We start from the raw sequence: 27,626 nt of genomic DNA, 5'->3' as shown, positions 1-27,626 counted from the left end.
ACTCAAACCAGCTCACCAACCTCAAACCAAAAATTAAGATCTGACAAGATTGATTTCCACAAACTGATTATTTGAGACAAACAAAACTCTGTGTTTCCACGTACAAGTTATCACTTGAATCCCTTTGTTCAAACAAACTTCTAAACTTTTCACTTCAAAACAGTTTTGGGCTTATAACTTCTCGAAAAGAAAATAAAAGTTGCTGTGGTATCAAATCTAGTCAAATTCACTCTCATAACTGCAATCACAAGTTAGATGTTGTCAAATGAAGTATTATAATAAGGCAAACTCACATTTATACACAAATTAAGGTTGTATAAACCGTGAATAATGGGAACTTAAATGGAAGCTTGTTTCACATAATAAAAAAAGCAATTTTAATAATCACGACGATGATATGGATGGTGGTAAAGCAATTTCAGTCCGAAGGCTTAACAAATCTGCCCGCTTTGGTTTTATTTTACCGTCAGTCGATCATCCGCCGCACAAAACCCAGCATAAATAATTATCTAATAAGGTTTGTCCGTTGGTTGGGATGAGACTTTTCACGGATAATACTGGTGAGGAAAAAACATCCAAGTCTAGAATGACGGCATCTAAATTGAAATAGCTAAGAAAAAAGACGATCGAAAAGCAATAAGAAAAAACGAGATTGCTTTGGTAATTGCGCGTTAGTAGCGGAATTCATCCGGTGCAGGTGAACCGTTCGGTTCGGTACTCGAAGACAACGTTTTTAATCCGAAAGAGAAAAAAATCGTTCATTTTAAGGACATACAAACTTGTTCAGGTGCAAGACACCTGTGTTTAAACAGCGATTACGCTTTAAGGCGTTTATTTTATGGCTCGAATCGAAATTTGGAGTATAATAATCCGTGAGTCAACCGCGGAACTGATAATTTTTCGGGTACACAACACTTGTTGATCGAAAATATACTGCTTTTTTCCATCAGCGGGGTTCGATCCGCAATCAAGTGGATCCTTGACAAAAAATTACTAAGCTTCGAGTAATATTACACAAACTAATGCCATATTCAGTGCAAACAACGTCGTAATCTTTAAAGTACGTAAACAAAAAGCTCACCTGTTTAGGATGAGTTGTTCCACCTAGCGTTATCTTCACCTCCTTAAGATAGTTCAGGTGCTTTGCACCCAAACCGGTACAGTTCAACCTTATTTTTGTACCTAAAACAAAAAATCTACGTCAGATATAATCAACCCACATTTTCTACACCTATAAGAATTCGAAGAATGCCAAAAACACTCAATAAACTTGTTTTATTATTCAGACTGTAGTGCGTAAATTTCTCGCATTCTGACATGTCTAAAAAAACAGCTGGCACCGAATATTGCAAATCTATTTTCTTTATTATTTACTACCTCATATTGTGAAAAGTTATGAAAACATATTTAAGATTAAATATGACCTGAATTGTGTCAACTATCAGGATGATGTTCTAACTTTGTTATATTCCAAAGAAGTATAATCTGTTCAGTGACTTGTAAATTTTGCGTCACAATGATTATAATATTAGGTCTGTTCGCAGAACGAATCTCCAACTAATAATCAGAGGAATATGTCCAGCTATTGGCCATTACCTTTAAAATGTCAATGTCACGTGAGCATTCAACCAATAAAAGCCAGCAATTTCCGATTTTCAGTTGGAAACCAGTTTGAAATTGCCTCTACGAACAGACCTATTAAGTTATAACTAAATATAATAGTATAACTAATCAACGTTTATACCCCAACAAATAATAATAATAATAATAACGCGTTTGCGTTCTTTCATGGTCCCTACAGGTACATTATGTATAGATAATATAAACAGATCCGACGTGATTATACTAAGCTAATACCTAATGAAAGCCGCCTAGAAGCATACTAGTCACTTACTTAGAGTTCTTAAACACATTTCTCTTATATTTTATTAGAAATTCATACATGGGCGAATTAGGAATAGCAGGCTTACAGCCAAATAGGGAAAGGAACTCTCAAAATTTGCAGTTCTATGTTGTGGTATATTAAACCTGAAAATGATTCGTAGATTAAAGTTATGTAAATCTTTCCTGTGTAAAAAAATAGTTCACAAATATTCAGGTGTTCGGTTTTTTAAAATCCTTTGTAATACTAAAATGCAATCTAACTCGTAAATTATACTTTAAAACTCCCTTTTCAATATACAAAGGGGTAACAGGTTCCAATTTTCTCATTGCTGAATTTTGAAGCTTCTGTACTTTGTCCTTATATTCCTTACTTAGATAATTATAATACACAACATTACAGTAATCAAACTGAGACACAATTAATGATTCCACAATCCTAAGTTTAGCTTGTGTAGCTGTCTCAGCTTAATGACTGAACTAGTTACTTTTTAATTAACATGATATTCCAAATTAAGATTACTGTCAAACATCACTCCCAAGTTTCTGTCATATTCCACTTTTTCTGTGTATTACTTTTTGAACCGATCAAAAGATACGAACATTTTTCCACATTAAGAGAGAGTCCATTCCTACTTGACCATACATCTGCCAAATCCTTATTGATTCTTTCAAGTGCAAAACACGCATTCTCAGGTGCGAAGCCATAAATGAGCTGGGTATCATCCGCATATAAGTGAACTGAGCAAAATCTAACCTGCTTCACAAGATCAGCCGTATATGGTATATTGTACAGGGCCTAATACACTTCCCTGAGGCACACCTCTTGTTACTTGAACCAAATCAGATTCATACATACATAATAAATCATCATTACATACAATACACGAAAATCTATAATACTGAAGCTTTTGTAACAATAATCCATAAATAACCATATCAAAAACCCAAATTAAACATTTAGAAAACTTATTTTTATAGAGTTTTCAGTCGCATTTAGGAGCCTCTGGCACTTTTTAGAACGTTGTCAGTCCTGGACGCTTCTGACCATTTGAAACAATCCTGGGAAGGTTTAAGACACTTGTAGACTTTCTGGCACTTTTTAGAACGTTCTCAATAGCATTTAGAGGTCTGAAAATAGTTCTAGAGGCTTCTAGCAATTTAAAACAGTTCTGGAAAAGATTCAGACAGTTGTATAGAACTCTGGAAGTTTTCAGAAAGTTCTCAGCAGCATTTAGAGGTCTTTGGCACATTCAAAGTGGTCCTAGACAATTTAAAACAACTCTGGGAAGGTTAAAAACACATGCAGAGGTTTCCGTTTTAGAAGATTGTCAGGAACATTTAGAAGTCAGTGACGCAACCGTCAAAAGTCAATGAACAGAGAAGAGACTATTTGAGCTAATGATGTTTCAGATCTCAAAATTTGAATCTTCTTCTTGAAGTGCCTATCCTCTGTGGATGTTGGCTATCACATTGGTCCAAATCACTCTATTCACCGCCGCTCTGAATAGTGCTGTTGACGTCATTCCGGTCCATGTTCGCAGATTTCGCAGCCATGATATTCGTCTGCGTCCTGCTGACCTTCGGCCCTCTATTTTTCCCTGTAGTATGAGTTGAAGAAGGTGGTATTTTTCACCTCGCATGATATGCCCAAAGTATTCCAGTTTTCTGCGTTTGACGTTTGGTAGGAATTCTAGTTGTCCACCGATGCGTTGCAGTACTGTGTCGTTTGATACATGGTGTATCCATGGGATTCTTAGCATGCGGCGATAGCACCACATCTCAAATGCATCTATGCGTTTAGATGAGGCATCAGTAAGGGTCCACGCTTCTGCCCCGTATAGGAGGGTTGAGAGTACATAGCATTTTAAAACTCTTATTCTGGTATGGATGTTGAGAGATAGACTGCACAGTACGTTACGCATCTTGTTGAATGTACCTCTTGCTCTCTCGATTCGGCATCTTATTTCTCGAGAGTGATCCCAATCCTTATTCAAGGTACAGCCCAGGTATGTAACTGTCTCGGCTACTGTGAGAGCTACATTGTTGGCGGTAAACTGTAAGTTTCCAATGGTGTTTTTACTGACAATCAGTATGTGTGTCTTCTTACAGTTTATGTTCATACCATATCTGTTGCATGCGGTCTCTACACGGTCTATGAGTCTCTGAAGTCCTTCAGCCGTGTCTGCTATAAGGACGGTATCATCAGCATATCTTATGTTGTTTATTATTTCCCCGTTTATCACAACTCCATCCTCCATGTTCTCCAATGCCTCTTTAAATAGATGTTCCGAGTATACGTTGAATAGAAGAGGCGACAGTATACAACCTTGGCGCACTCCTTTCCTTATATTAAACTCTTCAGATGTTTCGTTTTCGACCTGTACAATGGCTCTTTGTTGTAGGTATAGCTTTGATATTATATCTGTGTCTCTGTCGTCGATTCCTGATTCACGTAGGATTGAGATAAGTTTACCATGTTGGACTTTATCAAAGGCCTTTTCGAAATCTATGAAGCATGCAAAGACGTCTGCGTTGACGTCTCGTGCTCGTTGGATCAGGACCTGTATGGAGAACAAGGCCTCTCGAGTGCCGAGTCCTTTCCTGAAACCAAATTGTGTATCGCTTATTCTCTCGTCGAGTCTTCTATATACACGTGCTTGGATGATATTAAGGAACGCTTTTAGGATATGACTCATCAAGCTGATTATTCTGTGGTCAGAGCATTTAGTTGCATTTGCCTTTTTGGGAAGTGGAATGAATGTTGACAACAGCCAGTCATTTGGTATTTGTCCGCCTGTGTAAATCTTGTTGAAGAGGTTGGTCAGCAGTTTCATCTGTTCTGGGTCTAGCAGTTTGAGTACTTCTCCATGAATCTGGTCTGGCCCAGGAGCTTTGTTGTTTTTTAGTCGTTTAATAGCTGATTCTACTTCCTCCTGTGTGATGGTAGGTCCTTCTTCGCCGACTCTGACGGGCATATTATCGATGTTTTCGTCTCCGAAAAGTTCCTCCATGTATTGCTTCCATCTTGTAAGCTTTTTGTCAGTCTCGGTAATGATGTTGTCATTCGAGTCCAAGATTATTCCTTGACCCCGTCTTTGGTGTCTTCCTGTTGTTTCCTTTATTTTCTTATGGAGGTTGAAGCTGTCGTGTTTTTGTAGTAAGATCTCGATTTCGACACATTTTTCTTTTAGCCAGCATTCCTTGGCGTCCTTAATTGCTCTGAGGACTCTTCTGTGTAGTTCCTTGTATTTTACATTGTCTCTGTTTCTGTGTTGTCTTCTCTCTTCCATAAGTTCCAAGATAGAATCTGTCATCCATTGTTGTCTTTTTACCGTCCTATCCGGTCCTAGCTCTTCTTTTGTGACGGAGGTTATTGATACTTTTATTTTGTTCCATAGGTCTTCTATTTCTGTTTCTTGGTTGCTGTCTTCAAGTATAGTTTTGATTTCCTTGTTTAGCCTCTCCTTTGTTTGTTGGAGTACGTCATCCTGTTTGAGTTTTCGCATGTCAGCAACCTTTGAGGGTTTCCTTTTGTCTATCTTCTTCAATCGAAGTTTAGTACGAGCTAGTAGCAGGTTGTGATCTGACGGTATGTCCGCGCCTGGGTATGTCTTACAAGAGACAACCGCGTTGCGATATCTTCTATTTATCATTATATAGTCGATCTGATTTCTCACTGTTCTATTGTTGTTATCAACCGGGGATCTCCATGTGTATAGTCTTCTGGGCGGTAGTTTAAAAAAAGTGTTCATAACTGTGATGTCCATTTCTTGGCAGAATTCTATTAAACGTTCCCCTCTCTCATTTCTCACTCCCAGCCCGAAACCACCAACCACATCCTCAACCTTTCCCTGTCCGATCTTAGCGTTCATGTCGCCCAGCATTATATTAACTTCTTCCTTCTTTGTGTGTTTGAAAGCAGTTCTAAGCTGTTCATAGAACTCCTCTATTTCTTGTTCATTGCTTTGGGATGTTGGAGCATATGATTGTATGATGTTGAGGTCAAATGGTTTAGCCTTGATCTTGACTAGCGCGACCCTATTCGAAACAGGGATAAATCCTTTTACGGTCATGTTGGTTTGACTATTAAGAATTATTGCTACTCCGTTTTTGTTTCTAGTGGTATTGTCTCCAGAGAAATACATGTGATATTCGTTTATGACGCAGTGACCGGAATTTGGCCATCTTGTTTCGCTGCATCCTAATATGTCTATCTGGAGTCGTTTCATCTCTTTCACTATGTTTGCCGCCTTTCCGGCCTGGTACATACTTTGCACATTCCACGTGCCAATTCTCCTTTCCTGGTTCATTTTAAAGACATCTTTGGAAGACCGGGGGATTCTTAGCACCCTCTCCCCATTTAAGGGGTGCCCGGGACTGAGGGCCGTTTCTTGATTTTGTGTATCCATTGTGATGTCTTGGGGAATATATATAAGACAGGTAGTTTCCCGTTGCTTTCCTGACTATATTTTTCAGCCGCTCCTACGTGGAGAACAGACGCTGTCGGATTACCGCTCCTAACATGGAGGCCGTCGTATCCTAGGTGCTAGTTTTGGTCCGCCCCGAGTATTTGATTTCCTCGGTACCACCCATATCTGGGAGGCATTCCCCTATCCGCCACCTGGGGAGGCGCCCGATGGGGGACTAGCAACCCCCCACGGAAAAAAAAAATTTGAATAGCAATTTCTATTTCGAAAAAATATAAAGTGCAGTGTAATTAACCTTTTCACACAAACTGCATTTATAAGGCTGCAATACAAAACTTCCTTATTACTTAAAATGTCAATAGTCGAAAGTTTTTCATCATCAAGTAACACTTAAAGTTTGCTTTATGGTAGTAAAGAAAAACCAATCAAAATGTCAAGTCAGTCACATGACTGATGACCAAATTTCTCATTGATTTATAGCATTGAGTACTATTTTTAAAATAATAAAATACTTACATTACTCTTAATGTGCTTTTAAGAGAATGATAACTATGTATTTTGAAACAATTTTTTTATCAAAAAGCACGAGAGTTTCGCAAGTAGCAATTTATTAGAGCCAAGGTTAATGTAAAAGTCATTTTTTAAATTACATCTTCCGAGAATGTGAAATTTTTCGTATTCTCTAGGTCAAAGTGATAAAACATTGACAATATTTTAGTGCAATGGTTTAGTTTAGTACATGCTAGAATTGCAATTATGAATTTACTTAATAAAATAGGTTAGCAAGTACCTGCTGTAATTATTTATAAGTAGTTGAAGCATAACAGGCATTTCGTAGTAATTGGTGATTAAAATAAACTTAAAACTTCTGAATGGCTCGTAAACTTACCAGTCGTAGGTCTACTACTAGACTATACTTTCTTGAATTAACTAAACCAAAAAACATGGTGTTTTACTATTTGGTTTGATAACGATATTAGGATCATCAAACAGAAGGTCGTTCTTAAAATAGTGACCCTAATTAGGCCCGTGCCTAAAATAAACCAGCATCAGTTAACCCATAAGGTTATCGTTGACGTATACATAGATATTTAAATAATGAAGCGGCTATATAGTCAGTCCAGCTTTTTTTCAGGCAAAATCCACGGTAATAAATGTCAAATAAATGGCAACAGGGACACCCCCATTCGTGCCGCACAATCGCAAATACTCCACCCCTGTGCCAACCTACCAGCGGCGTTCCCACAATGTTGATTATACGGGGGCGCGTCACGAGAAACGACCCCATTGTCAATCGGCCACGCGTCTCGACGTTTAATAATGTCCCAGCTTTGATGATGGTAATGCCACGATAATGTCGAAACGTCGTCTCGGTCACGTGGCCGCTTCATTAGTCCAGTAATTGGACAAGGGATTAATGACGTATGCGTGACCTACCACTTAATACGACAACGGTCGCTTAGTCATTTTAGTCAAAACTACAAATGAACTAAAGTTAAGCGCATGCCTAATCCTAACTATCCGATTAGTGACAGATTGTCTTTTTTTTCCATTTCCTTGAACAAAGGCCATAGTTTCAGTCAGAGTTGGATTTTTCTGCAGAATATTACAACAATGACAATTTTGAAGTATCTATTAAGTAAATGAGTATTAACGATCATGTACGATTAATGAATAATTGATCGGGTCAAGGTGAGTCTTTTACAACAAAGCATCTCCTACTTCACTTTGTCTTCTTAGTGAAACACTAAAGCAAACCTGATGGCATGTTGAACACCTGTTCGAGGTGTTCACAGTTAAGAATCAGAATGATTGATCGTTTTTGCCGAATTTACAAGGGAAACATTTACAACAGAGTGTTGCCATTTTGTAAACAAATGCAGGAAATATTTTGAACAAAATTTTAGTCTCTTTGGGTGGTGACTAATAAAAGCAATATATTCAAATTATTAATTAATTGATCTCAAAAACCATAAAAGTTACAAAGCCGCTAGAATTAAAATAGATAAGGCACACATCTATCAATTTTCAACAATTTGCTTCTGTAGCCCAGGCTTCTGAGATATTGCACTGGACCAAACATTAACTTACAGCCGTCATACTCGATTTTGATAGGTATAAATCAGCGATAATATGGGAAATTGGTTTCAAAATACGTAATTTTTGAGAAAAAAAATGCATTTCAACCAACGAATTTATCGCACAAATAACTTTCTGGAAAATTCAAAATGAGGTCGTGCCAAACTTTGGTTAAAATTGCCAGCAGACTCTTTGAAGAAACCTTAACTACTACAAATAGATGACGTCAGAAACTTGCAGACACGAGATGGCACCTGTATAAACAAACGGACTAATGGACAATATTAATTATTTATGATTGGTAATCGACCTTTACGTGCGTTTACGAGGTTAACCTTTCGAATTCCCGGGGGAATGTTGAAAAATTGACTGGGTGTATCGGTTTTCTGTCTCGAATGACCTTTCATGGCAGGGCATAAATTTATGTAGGCTTTATTCAATTTTCCCATGCTTCGCCTTATCAGTGTCGATTGAGAAATACCGTAACTGGAGGCAAACACATCAAAGTGGGATTATTTGGGTGCGTAACACCTGTGAAAACACCATCATCACTGATAAGAACCTAACGATATCTCAGTTCAGTCCAGAACGTTACGGTGCATGACGAAACTGTGACCTCAACCAATCCTCAACTGAGTACAACTTAGAGCTGGCTGATACCAGTCTCAGTTAAGTAGTGGTTAACTGACTTTTCTATAGGTTTAGAGGTGAAAACCACAAGTGTTTTGCACCTAAAACCAGGAAATTTCCGCATAACAATAATTCCTGAGAATCCTTGACTCAAGTGGCTATTAATCAGCTAAATTTTGGGTGCGGAGGAACCGTAAAGGTTGCACCTACCTCGGTGCATTACACCTGATTGCCTGGAGTACTTAACGAATCGACTTGGTACCGCCCGACCGGGTAAAAAGATCTGTGCGAATGTTGAGAAAAGGAATAATACAGGTGGTACCGCGAGAGGTTCCCACGGAGTGTAACGCTTTGTGACCGCCGTGATTCAAACAGCAGGTGAACGGTCCTCCTCCCACGGTATACCTTTTTTACTTCTTATGTAGGCTCACTTTTTTCTCTTGTTGCACCACCTTCGAGAGATTGAAAAAGAATTAGGCGCGCTTATGGTTCCTCTTCCGAAAAAATTCAGGTCAGAGGGCGCTAAGCCTCTTGACGTCATCGATAACGAAGAAAAGATTTTGGGATCATGCCACAGGCGAGTTTTTAAGACATTTTTATCTTGTTGGGGTGACCTTAAGTTTTCTGGGATCAGCTTTTATGTCTGCACTATGAGAATATAAATAATGTAATTACGTTTAATGATGTCATTTAACATAATTTCAATGTAGAGATAAATAGAATAATTAAATGGCATTAGTCAATTAATGATTCTTAATATTGGTGTGTGAGCCAGAATATTCGTGCGCAAACTTAATTACAAGTTGGTCTAATTACACAAAATAGTCTGTTCAAGACGTTTTTGGATCTACCCTCCCTATGGAATTTAGCCTGTATTATAAATCGATAAGAAATCATAGAACGTTGTCAAAGTTAAATGGTTGGTTGAATACAGCCAACAGTTATTCTATAGTGAAACTAAAGGTGTTAATACACTTTAGGTTAGTTATTAAAGAAAAACCACAACAAACTAATGTTATAGTTTTGCGATAGCAAAAGTTCATCATGTTCATTCGTCCATAGAAAGTTATGTTTTTATAACTATTTGGTAACGTGCATAAAAATTAAAAGAAAAATCGTCCTCTAACATTAAAAAAAATTGTCAAAATTGTACAGGAGATAAAAGCGGCAAAATGCCAAAATTTCATGCATAGGCTAGATCCGAAAAGATTGTGAACAATCTTTATTTTTGCACAAACAAATTAACGGATTTGACGCTATTCGACAGTTGCTCACAGGACCACTCTATCAGAATTAGCATTGGCCCTCCTTCCAAACCATATTACACAGATGGTATCATTTATAAAATGAAGTTTCGGTAGTTCTTGGATCTGTCCGACTTATGTAACTATGGACCACCTGGTATGACTGCAATATTGAAGTTAGAGAAATACAGAAACTTTCAATAGCACTGAACATATTTTTTAGAGAAAAATTAACAAACCCGACCGGGTTGCCTTGGTCAGCTTTCCACAAGAATTCAGTAACTTATGTTACAAGTAAAACATTATACAGAGTGTCTCAAATCCAAACAAAAACACTAACTTTGCACTTGGTTGTGCTAAATATGCAAAAAAAGGTGTTGAAAGAACAGCAAATAGTTCTCACGAACTTTTTAATTGGAATAATTGTAGGTCTCTGACGGTGACAAAATATTTCATTGAATCATGGTCATCAAGGTTTAATTATACAATTTAATTATCTGTCAACCAGATACGTTGTTGCTAAATCGCCGGTTAGCAACAGAGACGCATCTCCACTGCATTGATGAATAAACTAGTCGAAGAGAAAAATGGATCAAATTGCTGCTGAGATCATCCACGACCTGATAGGCAGCAGGTATTCAGCCTTGCGACTTCCTGCTCGAGAGCAGATGGCCTTTTGGGCCGGTTTTGTTGCAAAAATCGGATCCCCACCGTGTAAAATATACGTGTGAGAACGGAATTTTTCGATCCCGCAACCGATTACGAATGTCCAATAATCCGATCCGAATATGCATCGGACCTAGACAGATGGCGTTTGAACATATTTCGCATTAGACCGACTAACATTCAAATATCAGCTGGGTTATGATGATGGTCTGCTATGACGTCATCGCGCCATTTGGTTATGGTATATAATAGTCGTTACGGGTGACCGTCGTGATTTTTTTTTATATTAGTTGTGTGACATATGGCAAAATCTAAGGAAAACATATGACTCCTCGCTAGTTACGTAACGCTTGCAAAGCGTTATCTTTTAATGCGGTAACGGTGATCAAAACAACGCCTCCTTCGAAAACAGAGAAAGTAATGAACCCCACTGTATGCATTAGGATTTTCGAGGTCTTATTAAGAGACACGTCATGTTAGGCAAAACGTCAATAAGTTACGACAACCCTCGAACACGCTCCGGCGTTTCCACGGCCACGCCTTCTGGGAATTCATCCCCCGAATTACGCATAGCCGGCACGACAGTCACTACAATGCGCACCACACTCATTCCCCAACACAAACGACAAGTGACATTTTGACAGATCGTAGCGGCATTAAATCAAAACGGAACGTCAAACGTGATGGCTTGAAATGATCAGCAAATTTGACGGGACTGATTGATGGGGCACGCCACTGGCTGAAAACCACCCTACCGTAAACGATACACCCCTAAACGCTTATCTCAACAGAGATTACCCATGGCAACGGATAAGTCGTTTATTTTGTCTTTTGTGCGATGATAAATGGAACTGGTAAGGGCAAATTAGGTGTTTTCGAGTGGCTGGGATGGTATGTTGAGATCGGCTTTTTTTGTGTTTTGCCGGCATCGTTTTTGAGATATTATTGTTCTACTCAAGACCAATTCGTCAAGCTGACTGACTGCTGACAGTTTGGCCTCTTTTTTTAATAACAGTGTCACCAATTGGCTTTTGCTTTCTTCGAAACCTGTTCAGTTTAGGGTGCGTATTCTTGAAACGAAGGAAGGGAATTATCAAGAAAAAAGACTGTAGAATGTGACAAGAACTTGCCATTGTCAGCTTCTTCTGTCACATTCTATCAAAACTTCTCTTGAGAATTCCGTTCCCTGCTTTCAAGAATTAGGCCTCACTTTAATAATAATTGTTTTAAATGAGATTTTAAAGAAACTATAATAGGAGATTGTGATGACACAAATTTTCTACAATTAATGAATTCTGATCAAATCTGACGGCAAGCATCTTAAATAACAAATATAATGACCTTGTATAACACGAGTTATAGTTGGGAACAGTTCAAAGAACGAAATATTTGGGCGGTTCCATTTTGAGGAAGTTGAATGATAATCTGCACTTGACAGAAACACCAAGTGGTTAAAACAAATTACTACCAACAGGCCATATAACGCCCATATTGCAGAACCCTGATTACTAATGGGGTGTTTAAAAGGACCAAATTGGGGACTAAAAGTCCGTTTGTAAATTGCCGACGTAAATGTTTTCAGATGTATTTTATAAATTATGATTATAGTTAGGTTAGTACCCCAATAGAAATTAATTAAAAAATACTAGTAATATTGAAAAATGACAGTTGCTTAAGACATTTCTAGTTTCATCCCTCTAGCCTGGAGACTTCTTTCCCAGAACGAGTTTTTTCTCAGCCACCCCCGGTTGAGGTACTTTCAAAGAGAGACGTAGTATACCTTACAAGAAGCAAACAAAAAACATTCCGACCGCATTTAAACCCCCTCGTCAAACATACAGTGCGCACACATACAAGATCGTCGTAAAAGATATACACATCACGTTTAGGGATAGATGAATGGCTTTATTGTGCCAACAGAGTGAATGGGCCGAAATGAATGGAAGGGCCTTATGGTTGGCCGTTCCGAAACCAACGGGTCGCAGTTCCGTTACAAGTGTTCGTCGGCTTTCCGATTTCTGCGAAACCCGTGTATGTATTTGTTTGGAAACTAAAGTAGTTTTTGCGAACGCCTGGTATACAGTTAATCTCCATAAAGTGGCAGATTTCCATTACGCTTAAACACATGTGTAATTAAAAGGTGCAGATGGACCTCGGATGGATTCGCGCCATACGGACAATTTTTGCCATCTGGACCAGACAAATGGCGAATTTATGCTGATAATCTGTCGCTGTCGAGGCACGGAAAACTATATTTGACATTTCTACACGTCACAATGTGAACTAAGCAGCACGGCAGCTAAAAAACCTCTTTCCTCCCTTTTTGGACAAACACAATATGAATAGTTTAACAACATGGAAGACACATGGGGACGTATGGCACGGCATTTGGCCGCCGATAATGCAATTTGATTAAAAGCTCCCCGGTCCGGATTGGGTCTATAATGAAATTAGGCTGACAAAACAGTTGTTCGGATCTAGGCGGTATTAAAAGCCTTATCGGACGGGGGAAGAAGCAAAGCGTGGCCCCCCGTAGTTACCAGACCCGAACCCCCTCGATCCGTCACCTATATAATCACGGCGCACCTTACAGGTGCGCCCGGAAGCGCATCCCGGAATTCTGCTCGTCGTTTCCATCGCTCCGTGATTCCTCAGATTGTTTTAAATGTAAAGAGAACGCCATATGTGCGGCACCGATTAAAAATTACACGAACGTTTTTAAGGAAGTAACTGACCTGCATATACCGAATACGGTAATACGGTTAATTAAAGGAAAAAAACGTAAGCGTCATTCACAGTAATTTGTTTTTAAATTGTGACCGTATAGACTGGATTTTTGATATCAGATGTTTTCAAGTCCCCTGTTAGGTTGATTATTAAACAAAACAGTAATTTAAAACTCAGTTCATGCAAAACGTCTTTTCGGCATTTTAAGATTAAAAACAGCTTTGCAATCAACGTCATCATCAAAATAAAAAAAGCCTCTAAATTGACTCTGTTCCTGTAATTTCTTAGAAATCTTCTTTCAAAGTGAAAGATACTGAACTTTTGCAGCTATTCTTTAGCTCTAAATATGGTGCTTTGCAACTCCAACAGTAGTTTCTTTAGAATTAAGTTATCGCATTGCAACAATTGGTTTTAGTCAGTATTGTCAGTTTTTTTCTTAGTTGCAAAAGTGGAACTTAACCTACACTAACCTTTTCTTGCTCTGGGTTGCTAGTTTCAGCATGACTTCAGTTTTCCTAGTGGCTCTCCACTGGGTCCATTTTAGGGTCACCAGAACTGTGATGAATACTTGGAGCGAGACTCAATTTTGAGATGGTCTTTAAAGAACCAATGACAGGATTTTGCATATTTTGGTTGCATTCCTTGCATTGCTGAAAAAGGTCTGTTAGAAAAACGCCTTACTTTTGTTAAGAAGTGTTTTGCGAACCCATTACACTGAATCACTGCTTTTTTGCTAATCAACCTTAACCATATCAGTCAAAGTCTCTAAGTTACACACAGCATCATCCTGTATATTGATAGTGCAGGCAGCTGTCCAGTTTTCATCCATTGGCTTTTCTATAAAATCAGACAATTAGGATGAGTCTTAACTCACCATAAAAATTAACAATACTGATAGCCGTAGATCGTAGATCTTTGTTTTGCAAGTTTAACGGCATGGTCTTTAAAAGTTAATCAATCTTTTAGTTTCATCTATCTGTTTGCTACAACTTACTCTTTAAAACCTATAAAAGTGAGCATAACTCAAATATGACACAGTAGTGTTTCTCAGATAAGATAGACAGTCTGCAGACAGACGGTTAATAGGAATAACGCGTTGTTCCTAGATAACAACTGTACGAAAAAATACCCTCCTAACTTTGTTTTTAGTTGTTCTTTTGACACTATCTATAAGTCAATTATTTTAAAATCAACCCCCTCTGGATTTAACATCAAAATCTTCTCCTAATGACCCTATAACAGAACGGATTACTGAGATTAGTCCAGTAGCGGGGGTTTCGCTATCGTAAAACGAGCGAGTCGCGCCAATACCGCTTAATCCGCGCCACCCTTTCCTATGAAACGAACGCACGATCAGACCGTGCGAACGGGGGTTGCGTTTGTTTCACAACGAGACACGTGCCAGAGCCACGTGCCAGCGTTATTTAGTTGTTTCCGCAGCTGCAAGGATTTTCCTGTTGGAAATGGGAAATTCGAGACGTTTTTGTTGTAAAACATCGATGAGTCACTATAGAAAGTATCCACACATAGAAAGAGAACTCATTATAGAAAAGTGTTGCAAACATGTTGTGACTATTCAAACTGGAAAGTAGTTCATTTAATGCGCTTCCTCATCATGGCTGTTATATTGAAAGATTTTCATTCCATTCCTTCTTTTCAGTGTTCCTATAGGAACGATTGGATATATCTTAGGTCTTGAGAAATATCAAACTAATAAGAAAAGACTGAGTAGTGAAAGTGGCAACCCTGTTGTAGGACCATTTGGATATCTACTTTGTGCTAGCTGACATATCCACCAAATTCTGTTGCACTTTTTAAAAATGGGAGTTTTTATGAATCCAACCACCACATAAATTACTCGAATTGAATTAAACACAGCTATAAATCAATATCCCAAAAAATTTGACACTATTAACATTCATGGATGGTAACATCGATGAAGATGATGTCGCAGCCCACCCAGGCAGAGACAATGGTCACTAGACATCAGACCGGCCACAATAGAAAAACGATAGAAAGGAAATAACCAGTGGCGTGGGCGGTAGAGAAAACAAGGTCCAGGATCTCATGACTGAAAACCGACGTCCATGGCCAGACGCATGACTGTCTATTCAAATTGTTTGGTGCAGGTGTTACTCAGACATGGCGGCGCCGACGATCAACATTCCGACGGTCCTACACGTGTATTTGTACTCGGATTGCTGCTCACTGAATCTATTCCAACAGTAGCCTAACATTGTTTGGAACAAGAGCAACATAACTGTCGAGCTAATTTCGAACGCGTCGATTTCAGAAGGTTTTGCGGACGCCAGTGGTGCAAAACGAGTCCAAGGCGCCCGTCCCCACGCCACTGGAGCAAAATAATAATAATTAATAATTCAACTCGCCAGTATTGCGAGTTTTCACAATAAAAAAGCACCACAAAGTTCTTGGAAGCGGCCATGAATGGACTTATTGACAAACGCGGTGACCTATAAAGTGACCTCATGTACAGCTGCGTCGACATTTAATCGACAATATATCAACCGATTATTAATATTAATCTTTCGTTATTGTCCCCGTGCGTCCGCGTTCCAGGCATTAATTCCATTAGGCGGTTAAGTAAGGCGGAAGTCGATGTCCCAGATGACACAGAAAGAAAAATCAATCAACTCGTCAGTTTACAGCCACCAACGTGTCGAACCTTACAACTTTTTTAAAGTTTAAAAAAAGCTTATTTACGATCGATCAATCAGAAAAATCAAGATGGTGACAGTTCAAAAATCTCTCTATTAAGATACTAAATGATGATTAAGATACTAAGCATATTTTTGTTAAATTTTGGAATGTTCTTATAGCTGCACATTGGTAAATCTCATTCATATTTATATGTGCGTCCAATGTGTCAAACTGACCAAATGTCACATGTAAATTACCATCGAGCCTGTTCGAGACAATCTCTAATGCTCTCATATTCATTGAGCTGATATGATGGTTAAGTGTTTACTCTTTGATTCTTTAATGAATTATCACGATGCGATCCAGAAATATTGCCGTTTGTGATGGCTGTCTGCGTCTTGCTGTTCATACGCTTTCACGTAAACAATATTAAGTTCGTTCTTTTTTAGTCTTGGTGTGTGATTCTTGGTCAGTTCAAGTTTTTAAAAACATTCTTCAAAACTTTATATAACAAAAATTAGCAAAAAATCACGCTAGCAACGTGTTACGCAACTCTGTATTAAGTAACTTGCATCCTTTTGCCAAACTTCCTGCGGTTGTTTTGCAGAAACCAAATAGTAAATTTCCCAACTGATGACTTACTAATGAATGTATTGACAGTCAGAAATTTATATGAAACATTTTTACGTCTTTCATGACTAAGAGACACATAAAAAACACAGCTCACATAGTACACTGACATAAAACATCAAACTAATGACATAACAATCAAAATATCAAACGGAATGATTAATTTCAAGGAAGCGCTTATTAAAAGCGTTGTATTATAATTTTTAAATGACGAACGTACTTAATTTTAATATGACGACAGTTGGTACCGGCCTTTATATGCAGAATACGAAGAAAAGCCATGAGGCAACAGACACTGTCTCGATTGTATCGAAATGGCGAGCTTTAATCCGTAGACAATATGCTCTTTTCCTTTTACGTACTGTTTATTGGCAGTTCAAGGTATATTCTCATATAAAAATGGATTATTTATTTCGAATGAGACGTATATTATTACAGTTTCGTAGGAAATGGCATTTAATAAATCGTCCAACAAATGTTAAGTGGATAGAAATAATAGTTGCAGAAGAATGTGAAGAGTCACAAAACATTATGTTTCTACAGTAATTTGCTATCAAATGTTCTAGGCTTAGGTTATGTTATCAAATTTTAGGTTTGCAGAATATTGGAGTTACTATTGAAATTTTCTTTACAGTACTGTTACTTTGTTATTGTTAGTAAATGTGGTTTTTTCAGTAATGTCTGGGTTCAATTTTCGTCAAATAAAAGTTAAACTGATAGTTTTAAACTGACAAGAGAAACTTCAGAATAGAAGCAGTTTGAAAACGATGTTTATAATCATGGCCCTATGACAGTACAATGCTTCAGCAAAACCAAAGACTCTCTGAAGAAAGCAGAAAAAGATCTAGAATCTTCCCAGAGGAAGACCTTAGACAAATTTTGGCGTTAGTGTTTACTGAGTCTCATTTTAACAAACGTGACAGACTATGTTTCTACAGCATAAAACTCAGGTCAATACTTGGACCAAAATACGCCTTATGAGTGTCCTAAACACTTCAAACGTCAGATATGTCAATTTTCAACGTTAAATTTCCGTTTTTGCCTTACTAAAAGCCATCATTCTTATAATATTGATTTAAGTCAACGAAACTAGAAAGTTGACCGGTCAACATTGTAGATCAGTAAAAAGCTCGAAATGCTTTGCTCATCACGACAGTAAAATATAGCCGAATATTTTTTTTAGTCAAAAAATCCCGATTTAAAAAATGCACAGCGTCGTGTCCACCTGACGCCATTTTAACTGAAAATCAGCGGCAGCTGCCGCGCAGTTGTCGCCACCATGTGCCAGACACTAAAAATATCCACGAAACCGTCTTTCGGTCGCGCTCCCGGCATCTTATTTTCGATTCAAACACCCGTCCATCGACACGGCAACAACAAAGCGAAAGGGTGTTATCGAATTCAATTAGCAAATAGACCCCTATGGCCCTCTATCTGGGTCTCACGGTGACCCCCGTTACCTACCCGGTAGTGCGCAGCTGGGTTATGCAAGTGTTCCGTCCTGAATGGAATTTCGGCATCTGTCCCACTGAACACTTGGGCTTCAAAACAAAAAAGTGCGTATTCCCTTAAAATGCGCCCTAGTTGAGAGAACGAAACAAGAGGCCGTGAGTTTGGCGGTCGTGGAGGCCAACAGGAGGAAGTCGATACAGCTGTATGCCACTCACTGCAATATACAATGAAAACCTTAAAAATTATTTGTTCAAATTAACAATTCGATAATGACCGATTATTTGTTGTTGTTACTACGTATCTTGTGTACAATGTTGAAGAAAATTGATAGCACGTAATTGATCCCGCTAATCGGGGTACTATGTACGAGAATTTGTGGAAAAATATTCAAAAATCAAATATTTAACCAACCAGAGCTGTGTGTGTCTGTGTGAATTTATAATAGAATCGGGCAAGCAAGTGTTCGTTCTGGTTTTGTTTGTCGTTACCACACATGGGTGGCAACGATAAGGTTACACAAAGCGCGGGACACCTGCGGCCAACCCTGGGAAAAAACGTTCGATCCAGGAAGCCAAAATATTTGTTATCTCGAAAAACTTCAACAAGTGTCTCTATTAACCAAAGCTTAAAATAAAACCCGGTCCATAAATAGTTCCAGTTATGTATCGCCTTTCGAAATGATAAGATTTCGTTATATCACCGAGATTAAAAAGTAATTTACGACCGTTTGATAAGTTTTTGGGGTGAAGAGCGCGTTTTGTCGTAAATATTTTGATAACCGATTCAGTTAACAAGTTTTTTAATACTTCCTCGTGTTTTTGTGAGGTCGAGATAGTTAATAGTCTCGTCTTATCGCGGTTTTAGACAAGGAAGCAACAACTGCGTATTAAACCGATCATTAATTTGAATAATTGTTTCAAAACGTTAATGCCATAATAAATTTAAAAAAGCAACTTACCGCAATTAACGTGGTTGGAAAGCGCAACAGATCTGAAACGAAACAAAAGTCAGTCAGTGTTGGTTGCATGCCAATAATTACACCTTACCTGTAGCATAATCCTGACTAAAACTGCTAAAAACACTAACTTCCACAACGTTTCCAAAGGTTCTAGCAGCTCAAGTGAGGAAAAATAAAAAGGAGTGAAGGAAGATTCTAAAACTGCTTGCAGTCGACCAACGGTTCCTAAAAATTAACATATCGAAATTAACATCCTTTTAAGCAAAATTACTAATTTTTTCACTTTTTAGATGAGTTTTCAAAACAAGTCGTCTGCACTAGAATGTTTTCTGATGCATTCAGATATCATTAGGTGGTAGATGATAAAGTTCCTCGTAAGGCTGAGGTAATCCTATTACATTTCACCCTCCAGCTTCAAGAACTTTATAAAAAGTGAAGCCAATCGATACTGCATTATATTCAACAAGCAGACCTTTATTAAACTTCTTCTTTTTTTCTCTCGCAACAGAAAACATTATTCAGATACTTCTTAAGTTATAGCATTTTTGAAGGATTGCACTACGGTATTTAAAACCAGCATTTTCTCAAAGTCCTCCTCAAAATTTTGGAGAGCCCTGTAACTATTGAAGAAAGACCTGAAGAATGGGCCAGTAAATTAAAGCTTGTGATGTGTTCCAAAATGGTCAATAATCTAGACTTCTAGAAGAACGAATTGAAATAATATACAGGGTTAGTCAGGGTTAAATGGTCAAACTTCTACCATGCTTAGAGAATTGGATTTTAAGCAGAAAGTTGTGTCCGAAAATGCGTTGATGCGAAATGAGATACAGGGTGATAAAATTTCAGGTTTTTTAAAGTTTTTATTACATAGCTTCATTCATTCTTGACCTAGCAAGATTAATTTTTCTACATACACAAGTAGTGAAAATGTACAGGGTGATACTTTTTCAGAGGTCAATCCCCATTTTATCGTTCAAACCTGTTTTATAGTAAGTCACTAATATTTATTTTTTCTTCAATTTAGAAACTTTTTTGCATTTTTCCGTATCTATGGCCGTTTTCGAGTTATTTGCAAAAGTGCCTAGGAGTACATCAAATTTCCCACAAGAGATGCATTAAAAATGGACGCTTTAGTTGCAGCAAATCTGTTTCAATGATATGATGATATGAATATTTCTAGCTTGTTAACATTGTTTTAACAGAAGCATGTGCAGCAATGCTTTTGTTAATAAACTTCTTAATATTAGGATAATGATAATCCACACGTATTTAGAGAATGTCACACCTGATACTCACAAATCCACATTGGGTTCTTGAAAGCGAAGTGTACATCTTTTAGAAAATCTAATAACCCCACTTCAAATTATAATAGATCAAGGCAGAAATCGTTCAAATACCGTAGATTGTGATAATATCTTCATATAATGATTTATCAGTGAGTGTTTTTAGCACTTAATGTCTTTAATAACAAGTGTCATTTAACATTTTCCTGATGAGACGGAAAGATATAACATACAACTTTCTAAAATGTCAAACCTAATTTGACATGTTTTTTTAAACGTTATAGACAGGCTTGATTTAAAGTATTACAAAAACCTTAACAATCACAACAATAAACACACAAATCACAACATGATGGTTGTTGAATTAGCACAGGATCAATACACTAACAGAAATGAAAATAGACTCGTCTTAAGCTCAAAAATGGCGTCTAGACTTCAAACTTCTGGTTTTTAAGTAGTTATTTTCAAACTTCCATATGTGAAAACCAGACAATAAAAAACAGCAAAAATCATTTTCGAGCTGCAGGCTTGATTCTGTCAATTCCAAGGAAAGAAAGGTTACACATGTTTGAAACTACGGGTATCTACAGTAAAAACATTGTTCAGGGAGGCATATGGCCACCGACAAAAAAAAACCAGAGAACTTCCCAATATTATCCAGAAACCCGATTTTACACGTTGTAATGCACAGTTGGTGAACATACGGGTGTTCTGGCAATACAGGGCCTTTTATTCACCCAAAATCTGGTCTTGCAGCCACGACAGAAGTTAACCAAATGTTTTTTTTTCTACTTTGATCGAGCGAGATGGAAAAATATGTTTTTTTTCTAGGAAATCGTCGTGTTGTTCGTAGAAACAAACCTTTCAACTGACCCCAGAAAACGGGAATATTATTAGATTGTTGTCACTTGCATGAATGGTGGAATTTGCGATAACCTTTCGATTGAACTCACGATGGTAACATCGATTGTTTAAACAATTTTTGAGACTTTCTTCCCTCTTTCGTGGTCGGACCGCGGTACCGAGAGGTTCAAAAGCATCCCTCGACGCAACAACCGCGCTTTTGGAACGCCCCTTGTATATCGCTTTACAGCTCGATCAATTCACGCTTGTGCAACAAAGTTATATAAAAGATAAATTTGAAAGAATAAACAGTGATTACAATAATTTAGTGTGTTTTATAATTAGTACGTCGAGGAATTAGTACGCATTACAGAGTTAAAAGTTATTTAGCGGCGCGGTCCTAGTGTAAATGTTCGATGCGGTGTGCTCGCTGTTAAAATGGACGCTACCCGACTAGTTGCCGTGATTATTTGCTGCTGGCTATTCAAAAGGTAAATTAACCACTTATTTAGCTAATTTGCATGTCGGTGTATGCAAAAAAAAGTGCGAAGGCCGTCCGGACGACCGGACCTAACATCATTCGACAGTTGGTTGATTAACTGGCAACCTATCAAACCTGACAAACTACAGTCGGACAGTTATAACTTAAGTGTTACTGAATGTTAGTTAAGTTGGTAGTTATTTGGTTACTACAACTAAAAGACCATTTAAACTGATTCTGCTCACAAATGAGAAAAAACACATTATTTAAGGATTCTTAATGTTTTCAGAAAATTGCTGTTAAATATGACTTTCCTGATGAAGAAGATAAGATCGTCCGCAATCTTCTATATGACGACGCCAGTGACCTTCTGTTAATTGAAGGTTCTTTATTACTACATTTCATACATTTCCAACTCCTTCTATATTTGACTTTTGACCTGACAAGAAGAAACTTTTGTTCTTTCTTCCTGCTTATCTATTTACATATGCGGGTCCTACAGTAGTGTTAAAGCTTTTAAACAAAATGTCAAGTCCACTTTCTTCAGTGATATCTTTCTATCTTTGTCGATCGGCTTCATTCTGTGATCAACTATTATCCTTATTATCAACCTCCTTGTTAACAGTTGTTCTATTATTATACTTCTGACTTTCCAGATCTCAGATAAGGCTCAAATGCATTATCAACTCGATGAACTAAGATGCACATCCAGACTATGGTTAGGATCAGTCCGGTGGCTGGAAACTTGTGATGGTGGAGAACACAAAATTTTATGTTGCTGCTAATTCTAGTCTAAAGTTAGCAAGTTAGCAGCTTTGAATCCAGAGCTTGACTTACTTGCCATTGTGTGGATTCAAGCTGCTCCTGATCTTCTTCTTCGTGTAACTAGAATTTCTCATGTTTGTCTTCCTCTCAATCTGTTTCTGTTGTTGTTGTTGTCAGTAGGTTGTCCTTCCATCTTTTCTTTGGTCTTCCTGTTGGTCTTTTGCTGTAAGGTATGTTTGTTAATCTGTGAGGAGCGATTGTATCAACATGACTATCCCAGTCTCTTTTCCTTGCTTTATCTAATTATAAGGCGTGTTGATGTTCTGGATGTTACATTGCTCCCGTATGCTCTTATTTGTTTGACTCTCCCTAAATGTTATATCCTTTATAGTTCAGAGAGTCTCATTTCTACGTTACTGATTATATGTTTTGTTCTTTTTGTGTCGGCTCGAGTTTCCTAATCCTTGTATACCTGATGAGTTTTATCAAACCTCTTTCTCATAAAACACTGTTCCAAAATGTTCACATACTCTATAACTTCATTCATCCTGTTTTGTCGAGAACTAGAACAGGCCTATCTGCTTCGATCAACATTTTCATTGATTCCTATTCTCATTAAGGAACCCCATTTCAACAACAAACCTTTCAAAAGGAAGTTATTCAATATTTCTGAAACCATCCATAGCATAAATCATAATTTGTAACCATTTTTATAAGGTATCCTTGCTCAATTCCTGAATGGTTAGATTTTATAAAAAATTACTCAAAGTCTGAAGAAGCAAAGAAATGTTGAAAAACGTCCGACATGTGAAAATCTGTCTTATACTCAATCACATTGAGTAGCATACTAAAGATTCGATCAGCCTCAAATAAGAATAACTTTGACACTATCAGGTTCCAAAGAATTAAAGCCAATAAAAATAGCAGCCGCAACCTTTAATTACTTTCCAAATGTCAAGAAAGTTGAAGGCTAGGAATGCCGTAAAGTTCAAAATAGAGTCTATCAGACATAAATTGAGTATAGTACCTATACACATAAAGCTCTTATTTGTGTACCAGATTTAAGCCAAATTACGCAAAGTTAAAAAGTCACGTGGCTTTAATCATGACTTCTAACTATCGAAGCAGCTTGTCGCTTATAATTTACAATTACTATTCGGCTAATATTATTTATTAGTAAATTCAAAATGTTTTGACCGTAAATTGGACTGAATGGTTGCAGAAATTTATCAGTTTTCATTTTTACCCTGCAGCGCTTATCTTGACGTCAATTGAGACGCACTACTATAAAAATAGAATAGTAAACAGACGCATCCACTATCAGAATTTTGTTGCTTTTTTGCAGAATATCAGGATCTTCGATACACCAAGAATGCTACAGGACGCCGAGTCAAATAGACGAGAACTTGAATTCCACGACAGTCGACTTAAAGAGCAAACAACTCCAAGAAGTTCCTCCAGGAAATTACTTTGTAATTGGCGCTTACTTGGGGTACAACCTGATCGAGAAGCTGCCAGCTTGCGTCTTTTTTCGTAACTCGTACCAACAGCTGCAAAATTTGGAGCTGGGACACAACCGAATTTCCTACATACACCCAGAAGCTTTCAAGGCTACCTACTACCTCAAGGAAGTTGACTTGTCTTACAACAACATAACCATATTGGACCCCAACACCTTCAAGTACAATTATCAGTTAGAAAAAATTGATGTTGCTTTCAACCAAGTGACCTTTGAGGAGAAAAAACCATTCTTAAGATCGTCCTCGTTGAAGAAACTTATATTGACAAAGAACGAAATAGATCATGTGTACGACATAACGTTCTCCAAACTACCCAACCTGGAGTCCCTCCTGTTAAACAATAACGAGATGCTATCCGACTTATCAAGAAGATGTTTCGCCCACTTGGAGCATCTTCAGTACCTGTCTCTGGCTGGGACACAAGTGTTCAATCTCGGAACTACCATGTTTCATACCAACTTGCCTAAGCTGGTTGATATAAGTGCAACAAATTTAGCACAGAAATTCAGTCCACCATTGAGTAATATCAAAAAGCAGCAGCTGGTGAAGCTGATGACCACCGAAGAAGAGTTTAGTGGAGATGGCGACTATAGCGAGATATTTGATGGAGATTGAACGAACTGAACACTGCTGGGAAGTTTGTTTGTTACTGTGATTTGTTCTTAAGGCTGAATCGAACGCGCAGTTACGGGTTTTGGTAGTTTCAAGACAATTTAATTTTTTTAGCCTCGTTTAAGGCTGAAATGGCTTATATCTAAATATTATTTCTTCCTGTAGAAGAAACATTATACTATTCCTACCTATGTAAAACAAAAGTATTACTAATTTATCTTCTGTTGTTAATTGTTAAAGGTGTGGGTGTGAAGTGTGACTGTTGAATGTTACCATTGTTAACGTAATAAAAAATACATTTAAGCTAAATTAACTTCTAAATAGTTGCTTTATTTCAGTGTAGCAATAGCCGGTCACAAAAGTCGATAACTTATTCGGGTCGCGCGTTAAAATTCCAGTAAACAATGGCAAAAACGCTTACCGGACGAGATTTTATTTAAATTTCATTCAAATATACGCCACGAAATAGTGCTTATTGTTATTCTTTTGGCGACAGTCTTACATCCTATTGCTAAATATGCAAAGTCGATTGTTCGTAACATCCTGTCGGTGAACCGTATTTACGTATCTATAGAAGACGAAGCTAAACTCTTTACTATTCGCATTAGGACAAATTTTCAAGTTATTTAAGAGAAGTAAATAAGTTTTATTAAAAATGCTAAAGGTGTTTTATTTTAGTATTTAAAAACGGGGGGCATAAAAGTGGGGGCATCCAGATTAGTCCTAATATAGTCTTAGCGGCAGTTTAAAGCGTGGTGTAGAAGAAAAAGTAAAACTGTCTAGTTTATTATGGCCTGGATAATCCGAAAGTGACAGAAAATTTGGTTGAAGCCTCCAAGAGCAAATGTTTGCAGATGATTTTTTGTGTTGCTGTCTTTTTAGTAAAATAATTACTATTATTGAGGCCAAATTAGACTGGAAGCATAAGGTTCTCGGAGACTATAAGAGGTACAGAGTCAGTAAAAGGTAATCCAGCAAAAACCAAAATTTTCAAAAATCACATTAGTATACTTCCTTCATCTGAAGTTAGTTAGCTTAATAGAAACACTGGATAGACATCAAAAATATTTTATTACAAGAGACCTTCATTTTCAATATGCTCCTGCAGGTTAAAACCCCATCTTAAGACCTTCACCAGAAGTATTCAAAGCAGAGTAAATGTTAATATACTACAAAAACCATCTTGGCAGTAAATTACCTAGTAGACAAGGTTAAAAATTATTGAACTAGTGTACGCCTTCTCTCGAGCTGTTTACATTTTTTAGCAAATTTTACCATCATTTTCATGGAGATCCACCTCCTTGTAGTTTTAAGAGTTACCAGACATAATTCAAATCAATTATTTATGATTACTGCAGTTTAAGAAGATTTACAATGAGTCTTGCCCAAACAGCTTTAGCATCTTGAGCTTTACATTTATGACGGCTTTTAAGCCCACGTGGCCTCAAGCTTTACCACTCTAAGAAATTCCAGTTTTGTTTGTACATTTCTTAAGTTTTATTGTCGATTTTATGGTCGCTTCTGCGATAATCGAGTAGTTGGATGTCCGAAGGCCTAAAAGTAGTCCGATTGTTTGGATTCAAAAAATTATTCACGGGTCTAATTAAGTGATCGTCGAACAACAGACCACACACACATGACTAAAGCCCCACCGACCAGAAACCACCAAGGAAACACGTACTTCCTAACCAAAAAATCGACGAATGATACTTTCCGGTTCGGTTTCGGGCACTTAACACGGTGTTTCATTTCATTCGACAGATCTGTTAAATACATCTGGAAACATGTGTTCGGCCCACGGCTAATTATCGACAGATACTCGGAATCGTGTTTTTCTTGGCTAGATTCTAGAAATTTGGCACAAGCTGGCTTGGAAAACGGTCGCGCACACATTCATAAATAAATTATAATGGAACAATTAAGGGCACAATAGGGCCGGGGGTCTTTATTCCTTCTGCGCGCACATGCACTGGCATATGTACAAACATGTGCGAGGTCTTATGGGAAATCACCTGGACTAGTCCGGGACCCTCTCGGGGGGGGTTCGAACACACCCCGTGTCTTCATTTCCCTAAAATCCGATTGCACCAAATTATTTATCACCCGGCTTATTTTTATTCAGCTACAGTAGATAATATATTCTTCAACATACCATACATAAGTTGTTTGGGTAAGAAAAATATTCAAAATTTTCAAATTTGGATATGAAGATTGTAAAAAATGGAAGCCAATGTGTGGTTATTAAAACCATGGTTGACTTCCAACATAATATTTTCGTAAAATCTATCATTAGTACTCTGACAAAACAACGAATAATCAAAATATAAATATACTTATATCAATAAATTTTGATTCAACTAACAAAATTAAAACAATTAAAATTAACAAATTAAAAACTAAATCAAAAGTTCCTCTCACGCATTCTCAACACTAAATTATTTATTGTCTCGGTAAAGCCATGTGAAACTTCTTCGGCTCGTGATTAATTATAAAATTGAAAAGATGTAGGAGGCCGAAATTGGCAACTGAAAGCTGGCTAATTGGTCGTAACTTATAACAGAAACCTACTATGACCACAAACAAGCCGGAATATTAGTTGAACACAAAATTTAAAATTAATAAAAAATTCTATAAAGGTGTCAAATATATTTTTCTAAATATACAAATCACATAATTTTTTGTAAAAGCATCAACCAAACTGCAAAAATGATTTATTCCAAAATATTTTAGATATAACTTGTAGATAATGGTCATCTTGACTAGACAA

The 27,626-nt window shown here is 37.5% G+C and overlaps 1 protein-coding gene and 1 long non-coding RNA gene across 3 annotated transcripts in view; one reads left to right on the top strand and one right to left on the bottom strand.

Moving 5' to 3' along the window:
* Positions 1-294: 294 nt before the first annotated feature.
* Positions 295-27,626, bottom strand: part of LOC145732267 (uncharacterized) — a 31,943-nt gene continuing 4,611 nt past the window's right edge. Inside the window, exons 1-7 of one of the 2 annotated variants that reach the window (XR_014178983.1) lie at positions 19,639-19,974; positions 19,444-19,580; positions 19,356-19,387; positions 18,410-18,611; positions 14,364-14,494; positions 14,128-14,307; positions 295-1,182 (exon numbers count right to left, since the gene is read on the bottom strand). This is a non-coding gene — a long non-coding RNA (uncharacterized LOC145732267). Of the gene's footprint in view, positions 1,183-14,127; positions 14,308-14,363; positions 14,495-18,409; positions 18,612-19,355; positions 19,388-19,443; positions 19,581-19,638; positions 19,975-27,626 lie in introns of those variants that run through there. The other variant, XR_014178982.1, reaches the window with a different exon arrangement.
* Positions 21,631-25,522, top strand: LOC145732264 (uncharacterized). Its single transcript, XM_081984408.1, has 2 exons — positions 21,631-21,972; positions 24,073-25,522. The coding sequence occupies exons 1-2, from the start codon at positions 21,920-21,922 to the stop codon at positions 24,860-24,862; spliced, it is 843 nt and encodes a 280-aa protein (XP_081840534.1). The 5' UTR covers positions 21,631-21,919; the 3' UTR covers positions 24,863-25,522.

Source organism: Ips typographus, linkage group LG7, assembly GCF_016097725.1.
Source record: "Ips typographus isolate SLU linkage group LG7, UJ_Ityp_2.0, whole genome shotgun sequence".
NCBI lineage: Eukaryota > Metazoa > Arthropoda > Insecta > Coleoptera > Curculionidae > Ips > Ips typographus.
Note: the sequence above shows the minus strand (reverse complement) of the source record. Positions and strands in the feature narration are given on the sequence as shown.